The sequence below is a fragment of the Lentinula edodes genome, assembly GCF_021015755.1.
Source record: "Lentinula edodes strain Le(Bin) 0899 ss11 chromosome Unknown C8R40scaffold_84, whole genome shotgun sequence".
In the NCBI taxonomy this organism is placed as follows: Eukaryota; Fungi; Basidiomycota; class Agaricomycetes; order Agaricales; family Omphalotaceae; genus Lentinula; species Lentinula edodes.
In genome coordinates, this window is record NW_025764390.1 from 24,199 (window position 1) to 34,763 (window position 10,565).

The window sequence follows — 10,565 nt, forward strand, 5'->3', positions numbered from 1 at the left end:
ATTCGATACAAATCAATGCCAGAGTCTCACTCTTCAATTGCCCTCTTAGCTGAACTTGGGAACGAAGCCGTTCCAAACTCGTCTTCAAGTTGCACAATTGACATGCTTCCATTTTCGTTCTCAAACATTTCACTTACTTTGGTGCTATTCGTTGCAACTATGATTATTCGCTGCATGTTTCCTTGTACCAGCCTCGATGCATTGGAAAGGAATCTCAAGGTGCTCGAAAAGAAATTCCATCTATGCCTCTTGGAGGGAACGTTAAACTATGAGGATTCTGTCAAATTCGAAATCATTTGGATCGGGTAAGTCGAAATTTATCCGCGCTACAAAGTCCACAAGTATATTCTCTCTTCGTAGTCTTATGGATGCATTTTCGAAAATCCAGGTGGAAAGCTACGAAGCGCGTTTATCTTCACCGATACAACGTGTGCTTTTAATGAAGAAACGGTTATTTGATATCGTCGGATGTAATGCAGATGTAGAACAGCTCCAGGTTTCGATCCTCGTATGTACAGCTTTGTCTGATCATTGATTTGATTGACGTACATTCTATCGATAGTATGCATCTGAAAAGACCAAGCAATTGCAGTATAAGTTGGAAATTGACCGAGTACGTGTTGTCTCTTCAGCATCGGCTGCTCTAGGTGAAGAAAATCGCTTTTTAATAGACTGACCACTAGATACTGACAAAAACCGGGCCTACAGGAATGCATACGAGGTCGAATCATAGTTTATTCAAAAGGAGCTTGTATGAGTTGAGACAGGTCCTGAAGAGTATTAGAGACGAGTAAGCAGCGTCCCGCGGTTACTCAAAGAATCATAGCATAATCGGTACACGATCATAGTGTAAATTCATAGTCCCAGATAATATGTACCTGGAAGAGTTGGTCAATCGTATGTGCTGTACTATGTGATAGGATTTTTGCGTCAACAAACGATCCAAGTTTTATGTAGAAACAGGTAGAAACACTACTGAGAATCTTACCTAATCTTACGTGAAATTCGGAGAGAAGAGCTCAGAGGATAAGATAAGATGTGGCGATGAGAGCGAGCGCTTATTGTTGAACTTCGCTCTCATCGTCGAAACTCGTTTCAGCTTGTTTTGAGATACCCACACTCCCTTCCCTTTGCTACTGTAATGTTTAGTCTTCTGAAAAAGACACTACAGGCTCAGCCAAACCTCGTTTCGTGTGTTTCCCACTCGAGCGGGGCTGTGCCCCAGGCAAAACCTCATCCACTAGCATAGAGCACTCAACAGTGCTACACATTCTCCACATTGAGCTCGGCTGAGCGAATCCTTATCTTATTGCGCAATTTATTGGCCCTTGCAACCCCTTGAAAGGTGCGTCCCCAATGAGTTTGAGGCAAACTTCTTTCTATTAGTACGACAACTTGACAGGATAGTGCGTATGAGGAAGAATGAGGGTCGCGGATCTCCTTTGTATCTGTCTCATTCTTGTTGCAATGTTATTCATATGTATCTGTTTGTTCATGGTCATTGGAATACATCCTATTCCCGAAACCAAATGTGAATGGCCACACATCCTCCGACATAGATTTCTTGACCTGGGTACAGAATTTTTGCCTTGTTTTAGGATGCTCAAAAATACAGAATTCGTTCGAATAAAGAAGCACGTCTCAACTGGAATTTTACGTCGCCAGTTTGAGCCAATAGAAATCTACACAAAGCGTGAAGCATTCATGTTCAATGGCGCAAAGGATACCAGAGGATACCAGGGTCCAGCAGACCTTTAGTGATCAAAAAAAAAGTATGCAAAATTCGTCAATTCGTTCTCTGAAGAATTTATCTTTCTTCCCTGAAAACAGAGATTGACGATCACATGCGGCCTTGGGGACTCTTAGATGGATTTTTCCAGTACACATACTCGTTTCCTCACCTTATTTCGGTTCTAAACATCTTTGATGACATGTAGGAGCGCACGAAGATTTTCGTTGCACCTCGAAACCCCCTCAATCGGAGTCGCAAGGACATGAAGATGTTCGACTCTTTCTCCGCCCGGCGTACGCGCAGTCCATGTCCACCTCGAACACTCTACTTTGCCTCCGTCCACAGGATTACATACACACTGTACGATTTATTAGCCACCTGCGAACGACGGACATTACAAGCGGCTCCAAGCGGTCGGCTAAAACGTTGGGTACCTTTTCGATTTTATTTTATCTCATTTTTTACGCTACTGACAAGGTTTTTTGAATACGCTGTAACCAACTGAGGTGACCCCAATGATTACTTACCTGCGTATTACACAGAAGATTGTCAAATGATGTCTATACGAAGCCTACTCGAGCTCTCGCGTAGTTTTCAAGGAGGAAAATCGTGTCAGGAACGGTCCACTCACCCCCTTCCTTTCTGGATTATGCCAAAAGTTGACGAAAGAGTGAAATTTTTATACCATGGCCGGAGGGAAATTCGGACAAAAGTCCCTCCCAAAATTCTACTTTTGGTTCGGACAAAATCCCTCAGGATCAGGCAAAATTTTCATATGGGATCATAGGGTATAATCAGGGGTCCTCCCTTATCGTGGACCTCCCCTGACCTTCCCTAACCTCCTCGGCACACAATCACCATCACCAGCTATAATCTGCTCTGATGTGGCGCATGTGCTGAACACAGCCCGGACCTTAGCGAAGCTGCTTTATAAAGGGTTCCCTCCTGCTGCCCAATGTCTTCACACTCGCCGCTGGTCAGCCATATCTACTCGACTTCTCTTTGCTGGCCAAAAGAAGTTCCAGTCGTCTAAAATTCGAAACGCAACAAAAACACCTATCTTCTTCGACGCCAATATTGCTTTCTTTTACATTTCACCCCGTTCTTCTTGACCTCGACGTCTTATCCTTTTTACACGTACGTTGTTTATATTATTGTTGTCGATGCCAGTCCTCGCTCACCGTCTTCCTTACAGGACATCATGCTTTTCCTTCGTTCTAGGATCGAAGTGTACACCGTCTTGGTCTTTGGGCTATTTTATGCTGCGTTCAGTTGTGCCGCCATGCCGCTGTCTCAAAGTGTAAGTCAACTCCAAAGGCTGTCAAGAAGATACTCAATTTTCTCAAACAAATGTAGGAATTATCAACCCGCGCTGATAATGCTGAGCTGCAGGAGGTATCCTTCTCGATCGAATTTCCTGAACCGGAGGCAAATGAACGTCATCTCTATGACGTACAAAATAAAGACTTGACGGTCAAACAAATACAAACATACATGGACAGAGTTGCAATTGGTTTTGGTTTTCGGCCCATGGTTCACATCGATGATGCGACAGGAACACCTTACAGACAAGACAGAGATCATGCTGTTCTGTTTTCGTTCAGGTTGCAAACCCCCCAATCGGTGTCGGAAAAGATCCAGCGAGAATGGGGATTCTCAAACGATGTATACATCCAGGTTTCTCATCCCTTTGTACCCAGATCCCTCGCGATTCTAAATCCTCAAAATCAACAAATATTCAGAATGAGAGATACAGATTTGCGGACAGTGGGTCAAGGTTGTTGGCTTGATGTACTTGTGTATTAACAATTTCTATTCTTCCAGACATCCAAGCGTTATACGCTTCCTCCCGCGGAAGTGGTTCATCTTTCGACAGAATGACAGGATGGATCGTGAAGAAGAATGAGCATCGCGGTCTCCTTTGTATCTGTCTCATTCTTGTTGCGATGTTATTCATATGTATCTGTTTGTTCATGAAACTCATCTTATTCCCAAGATCCCAAAGCACTTTGAGTTTGAATGGCTACATATTCTACAAGATTGCCTTGTTTTGCGATGCTTAAATACAGAATTTGGTATTCAAATCTTCGATTGAACAAATTTGAAGCACGCCGCCAGCTCTTGATCCTCCTTCACTCTTCCCCACAACTCATTTATTTTCACAAGGCTCCCTCCTTAGACAGCATTCTCCCGTACCCTTCATATGCGTAATCTTCGACTTCCTACTTGCTGCCTTGATTGGAGAAGGGTCACCGATTCGCTCGTAAGCGTCATCAATAGCGAGGGCGTGAGGTCCATTTGTCTCGCGCTTTCCGTTTTTCCTATAGAAATTGAATATTAAGGAACGCAGCACAAATCTTGGGGCGCGCCTCGGATTCAAATACATCAAACCAAAGTCCATCCTTTTCGAACCGTTTGTGTTGCGATTGCGTGGATGAACAGGAAACATACCCTGATACCGTTCTTGGCAAAACCATCTACCAGAAGCTATGACGAGTCGGATCAGTACATAGATTACTAGACACCGAAAGCACAAATCTGTATACCTGGGCGTTCGGTAGCTGTAGTCCAAACACGTCACTGAGGTAGAGAAGGACTTTGTTTCTCTGATATTCACCATTAGAGATGCCAACTCAGGATTCGACACCGGATTTCCCATTTTCCTTCGGGAGTTCCTTCATGTTTGATGCCTTCAAGTTTTCGAGGTTCGGAGGGTTGTCAATTTTTTCTCTTCCTTGTCTAAATGAATAACCCTCCAAGTCTTCCTGGACTTATGTGCGTTTGCTCGCGCTCTGAGTATTGCCTTAACATGATGTACGACGCGCGAAAAAAGGCCTTAATTTGTAGACAGTCTTGGTGCCTTTGTGTTTACCGCTGTTGGGCATGAACCCGACAACAAGAACGAGACAAGGGCTTTGAACGATGTTCTCGACAGCACACGCAAATACTTCCTGCAAATACTCATATCGTCCATCCTTCCTATCCACTTCCAGAGTCCCGGACCAAAAGACGCGTGTCCGGGAGTTGGGTGAGTGGAATGCACCATCGTCCTCTTTATAGATACTATTGGGTTGTGAGGCGATAGCCAGCTTCGGGTGAGTATGGAATATGATCTGAAAGTCAGATTGTTTCGCCTGGTCCGAGTGCGGACGAATGTCAATAAGGCTGCTGAGAAGTCACGGATTTGTTCAAATCCGAATCCGAATCATTGTTGGACGGCAGAAACTTGACTCCAAGAAGTGGATGAAACAGAGGATATTCCCGAAAAGTACTTGCAATACGGTATTGCAGAGAAAGAGATCCGATAGTTGGGAGTTCTATCAATGGAGATGGGTGTTGGTAGAGAAGTATGTGTTCAACTTTGAAGGAACGCATATACATAGAGTAGAGCATAGTATAGTTTTCTGCCCCTCGATCCGCTCATCCGTGAAGGACGGAGCAAGAACATTACATGAAGTCATATCCGATGGAGACTGCGTTGATGTATTCGGTAACAAGGAATGAGGAGCTGGTGCTCAAATCGAATTTAACGCATTGACAGAACCGATCGCATGAAAGATAGCGGCAGCTGAGACTTTGGCACCATTTCAGCTGGGCTGGCCGTGAAATCATAGCCGCCGATCCAATGTACTTGAACCGGGAAATATAGCATCCATTCATTGCCAGATGTTGCCAGACAGATCATTGAGCAGGATTTCGAGGAGATAATCGACTGGCTCGATAATGGTGTAGCGACATTGGAAAGGGCCTACTAGTATTACATCAGAACGATTAAAATAGTAGAAAATCTGTGTACTCACCTTTCGTACCGTCTTTAGACCTAGCCAGTAACAGTCTCGCGGTCTGATATGCGCATCTAGCTGACCGCGTCTTTGATTCCTTCACCGTTCTTCATCCAGCCCTATCCAGCTACAAAATGCCGAAGGGAGGATACGAACTCGACACTACGAATGTTGGGGAAAAACGTCGAGGTCAAAGCGTATATTTAAGGGTGACCCAGCAGGTTCTCGATATCGAAGTGAGCAAAAGGTTTCCATCTGCAAACAGGTAAGGCTGAACCGGACATGTACATTTACTCGGATCGTTTTCTCTGCCCCGAAGCACAATACGCAGGATCTCTGCGTTAATGTCCTGTAGAAGGATTTCCGCATTTTTCGCCATCGCCACACCACCTGCAGGAAACCAAAGAGAAAGAGGGCTTGAAAAGACATTGACATTGACAGCCAAGCATCGAGACCTTGAGGCTTCGAACGGACACGTGAATGTTTCAGTACCGCATCGACATCGACAACGCATCCAAGGAAGCCTCGCAGTACTAGACTCTAGCAGAACCGTTATCTTTTCTTCAATCCCAGCGATGAGCCCGCAAAACTTCCCCAAACAGCACCAAAAATAAGACGGATGTTTGCCCAATGGGCCTCCCACTGCCTTCTCTCACCACTCCATCCTCTCACCACTCCATCTCCGATTTTTACTGGCTTTGAACTAGCTTCTTTCCTGTATTTTAATCGAATCATTGATTCAGGGCTCGAAGTCAGCTCAGTAGACAGAGAAACTATGTCACTTCCTGGCAGTGCATCCATGATCTCTGCGGCGTTTTCTGCATTGGATGGGATTTGATTAGTATTCGCCTGAGGCAAGAGGTGATCTTCCGAGTGTCAGCTAAATCAGCAACCATTTTGACGGATTCCTTATCATAAAAAGCCGGGATTCCGCGAATCTGAATTTTGCCAGGGAAGGGAAGGAATGTAAACATGAATTGGGCATCTGGTGATGGAAGACAGTGCAACAAATCCAGAGGTGAGCAGATGAACAGTAGCGTGTAGAAATAGTCAACGTTTGAATTTGGCATTCAGGAGACGCACACAAAGCCATGTCCGAATAAATCCGAATTTCACGCATGTCCATGCCATACCGAGCATTTGCGGTATGCATACTTGGCATGTCCCGTATCCTCATCCCCTCACCACAATAAGACCGTAACTCACATTAGCCACGCCTTCCCATCGAATTATCAGATGAGCAGTTGGCCTCAGGATCTTAATAGAATTTTCTTTAACGTATCACGTCGCGGCCTCTGTTGATATTAGCATCTGCCCCTTTGATATCGCAGGTCCAGAAAGTTGGAACTGATCATCGTTATTAGGATGGACAAGTTCATAAGAGCAGCCGGATCTCTTAGTGTTCTGTCCGGAAGGCAATTCTTCGGTCAAAAGAAGTGCCTGGTTCGTCTCGGTGGATGGGGAACGTAGAAAAGTACATACTTTGTTCCAAAACCAAAACAGGCAGATTTGGATGGCCAAAGAAATTCTTCACTGTTTCCCCAGATGTCTTCTCCGGAGTATCCTAAGCACAAATAAACGCCCTCCCGCCGCAGATCTATCCTTTCCTTCCAGTCCTCTGATTGAAGATGTGGTTTCTGACCTTCCAAGAACTTGAGACATTGAGTCGGATTCATATATCGATATTGCTAACGAGATGGAATGAGGAACTGATTAGAAAATCAAAACGGATAAACTTGAATGAAACGAGATATGTATGACTGCATCTTTGGCCTCGTCCTAGCCGGGCTCATATGCACAGGCCTTTGGACCGTCGTCGTCATCGATCTGATGAGTTTAAGTCAATTAGGACGCTCGAGACCCGGAATAAGGATGACTATTCTTCAAGGCGTCAGTTCAGATAGAGCAAATTTTTGATTGAACTTGGTAAAATGGGCATGGACGTTGGCATCAGAACTTCAAACAAGAATCTATCTGGATAGTATGTACGTACATATCAGTAGTTAGAATAATAAAGAAAAAAGCAGATCACTCACCAACTCATATGGTCTTTTAAATCATACTATGTATAGCTATCGTGATTACTTTCCGTTCCCGAGCGCTCTTCATCATCCAGCCCTGAAGGCGCGATAATAACAGCAGCGAGAAGCTATTGTAAGTTATGGCCTAGAATTCCAGAATCCATTCCGCATGTGCGCAGAGTTCTGCCGCCTGGGACCCTGTGGACATCGATACACATGCATATACGCAATGAGGAACATCATAGGCAGGAATGAGGGGCCCAGTGTGAAAAAGACGAGCTCGCGGTCCAAAAAGTTGATGTTATTACAGTATTGGGCGTAGAGCAACCAGAGTCGGATGGTGTCGTGAGTTCAGGTCAAAGCGTTGATTATAGCACCGGTCTGATCGGATCTATAGCCGCCCGCTCCTTCGTCTCCCTCTCCCAGCAGCTCCCAGCTCGATTGTCTCCCTCCGTCCTACCGCCTGACGGAACTATCACGTTTAGTCAGACCTACATATATTTTCCAAAACAGTCAAATTGTTGATGGTTGCGGTGGCGCCATTGCCAGCCAGGTAGAACGACAAGATTATCCTAAATCTAGTACCAATAGGAAGGTATGTGTCTTGATACTGATAGTTCACGCACTTGTCTGACACGTCTTCTTCTCTGTTTATCATGCGGATTTCCCTCTTGATTTCAAGCCTCAACATTTCCATAAGATTCTGTCATGAGTACCGATACAGAATGACAATAATCTTAAACTTCTACTTGAATAGTCCATTGTCTACGTACGGCATCATGCACCTCCCAACCGCGGTTATACCGTCTCTTCTCCCGAATTTTTTCTGAAAAGTATCAGCCATGGAAACGAATCATCAATCCAATGAATGGTTTCAGGATAATTTTGGTCGACATATGTACATACATCTCACATGGTGATTTTCATAGTTTGCATGATATGCTTCTACCGTCTGTTGAATGATTACAGCAACTCTGGAAGGAACAACTTGATTTAAGGCTCCAATCGCTTTCCCGGTCTAGATGCACTGCTCAGGTTGTCCTTGAGCTCGCCGTTTATGGAACGCGCTGCAAAGGAAGCCTCAGATTCCTGCCTGATGTGATCCGACATCGTGGAACATCAATGCAATTCCTCATCTGTACAGCTCTGAACCTGTCTGAACGCATGTAAGTCGTTATTTCAAGAGACCGGGTAAATAAATACACTTCTTTCTATGCCTTTTGCAAGTCTCGGACTAGGTGATACAGCATGTTTATGCAGTTTCATTCCACCGAAATTCCACAAAGAGTCACAAAGGTTTCCGTTAATTTTCATGCAGGCGAGAGGAACATCTAAGGGAACGTCTTGGAACTTTGAAGCCATTTAATTGCAACACTCATTGTAGATGCCTGTTCCTCTTCATCAAAGTCTTCTACATAGGATTCAGAATTCAGGGTACTCCGACCTGGGAATACTGTAATTTTGCTCTCGGAAACAGGGACATCATTCAAACATTGAATAACGTTAGGTCTACCTCGAGTCCCTCGCTAAGCGGCCTAGGCCTGACACCCCGTTGTTCCTGCAAATTATTTTGGAACTGAGAATGTTAAGTGAGCGAATGGATTAATATTGGAAAAAAAAACTTCTGATGATTGTATGCAGAGTATCGAGTCAATAAATACAGAAATTGACTGGTACGCATCCTGAGGATATCCAATTCCTGTTCGCTTCTTTGCTAACACGATGCTCAGAACAACATGGGATTTCCTCGTTACGCTGCAGCTGTTCAACCAATCTGATATGAAGACGATCGTGTTCCCTGTGGTGAAATTTATTCATATGCGTATGCAAACAATTGGGGATACTAATATTTATTGGTCAGACTGTCTTCTCTCAAGCTTTGGCCTCGCATCATTCTGTTATTCGATTCTTGCTCGTCGTGTTTTGGATTTGGATGCACCTCCTTTACTTCACAGTGACGAACCAAAGTTTTGGCACATCCCCCGAAGAGGACGCTGTCAATAAGCCATCTCGCCCGATTCCTGCGAAGCGTATCAGCGTCGACTCAGCAGTAACTCTCGGCTGGATGCTTGCTCCTGTCGACCTCGCGCTTTCGCTGTATGCGGGAGCAGTTCCATCAGGAATGGCGATCTGTGTCCTCACCAGTATCTACTGCAGTGGTGGAGGTCATAGTCATTGGCTTTCTAAGAACGGATGCTGCGCCGGATTCTACGCTCTTTTCGAATACGGAGCTACGCAGATTGCGGGTAAGCAAATGATCTATCTCCTTTGTTGTATTGATTTTTCAATTCAATTTAATTTTAGACTCTTCGGAGAAGCTCAATCGGAACCAACTAGGCGCCATTATTGGAAGTGCTTTGATTATATTTACCACAATCCACGCCCAAGATTTTCGGGATGATGAAGGTGATGCCCTCCTGGGGAGACGGACTTTTACCCTCTCGTTCCCGGTATTCTCTAGGATCACCATGCCCATCTTGTTGAGCGTCTGGTCGATAGCGCTATGCTTGTTATCCGAAGCCAATCAATTTGTTCTGCTTGTTCTCGTCGCACTCGGAGCAGTAACCGGAATTCGTTTCCTGACCTTAAAATCGGCTAAGGACGATCGGCTTTCTTATCTGTACTACAACGTGAGTACTTCAAAGCATTGCAAGTTCATGACTATCGAACCTCGTTAACCTCATAGATATGGCTCTCGATGGCTCATGTTGCCTTCAGCTCGTTGAATCTTGACGGAATTGCAGTGTATTTCCAATAGACTATCTGCCACGAAACTTTACAATACGTTACGTAGATTCGAACTAGAGGTCTATGACCTTGTCATTTGTTGTCAAGAGTGGTATGATGCGGCCTTAATTGCGGCAGTGAATGTGTGAGTGAAACATACAAATTTGTCGGAGCCGCGGCGGTAAAAGCAACATCCTACACCCGCATTCTATGCAGGGCGACATTAGCTTGAGGCAGAGGAATTCCATCTTGAATACATGTCGCAACTACGATTCATGATCACAGTCAGATTTCTTCTTGAGA

General features: G+C 44.7%; 2 protein-coding genes across 2 annotated transcripts; both read left to right on the top strand.

The window, feature by feature from the left end:
* The first annotated feature begins 2,707 nt into the window (after nt 1–2,707).
* C8R40DRAFT_1136986 (uncharacterized protein) lies at nt 2,708–3,689 on the top strand. Its single transcript, XM_046229405.1, has 4 exons — nt 2,708–2,869; nt 2,928–3,032; nt 3,089–3,499; nt 3,557–3,689. The coding sequence occupies exons 2-4, from the start codon at nt 2,934–2,936 to the stop codon at nt 3,611–3,613; spliced, it is 567 nt and encodes a 188-aa protein (XP_046078977.1). The 5' UTR covers nt 2,708–2,869; nt 2,928–2,933; the 3' UTR covers nt 3,614–3,689.
* A 5,537-nt stretch (nt 3,690–9,226) lies between these two features.
* C8R40DRAFT_1157156 (UbiA prenyltransferase family) lies at nt 9,227–10,400 on the top strand. Its single transcript, XM_046229622.1, has 4 exons — nt 9,227–9,338; nt 9,397–9,781; nt 9,840–10,165; nt 10,222–10,400. Exons 1-4 carry the CDS (start codon nt 9,258–9,260, stop codon nt 10,291–10,293), a joined length of 864 nt encoding a protein of 287 aa, XP_046078978.1. The 5' UTR covers nt 9,227–9,257; the 3' UTR covers nt 10,294–10,400.
* Nucleotides 10,401–10,565: the final 165 nt, after the last annotated feature.

Bases quoted from the DNA above. Each gene is read 5' to 3' on its own strand.
- C8R40DRAFT_1136986 (XM_046229405.1), top strand. From the start codon at position 2,934: ATGCTTTTCCTTCGTTCTAGGATCGAAGTGTACACCGTCTTGGTCTTT. The intron at 3,033-3,088 runs GTAAGTCAACTC...AAACAAATGTAG, and splicing joins CCATGCCGCTGTCTCAAAGT to GAATTATCAACCCGCGCTGA. The intron at 3,500-3,556 runs GTGGGTCAAGGT...CTATTCTTCCAG, and splicing joins GAGATACAGATTTGCGGACA to ACATCCAAGCGTTATACGCT.
- C8R40DRAFT_1157156 (XM_046229622.1), top strand. From the start codon at position 9,258: ATGCTCAGAACAACATGGGATTTCCTCGTTACGCTGCAGCTGTTCAAC. The intron at 9,339-9,396 runs GTGAAATTTATT...TTTATTGGTCAG, and splicing joins AGACGATCGTGTTCCCTGTG to ACTGTCTTCTCTCAAGCTTT. The intron at 10,166-10,221 runs GTGAGTACTTCA...TTAACCTCATAG, and splicing joins TTTCTTATCTGTACTACAAC to ATATGGCTCTCGATGGCTCA.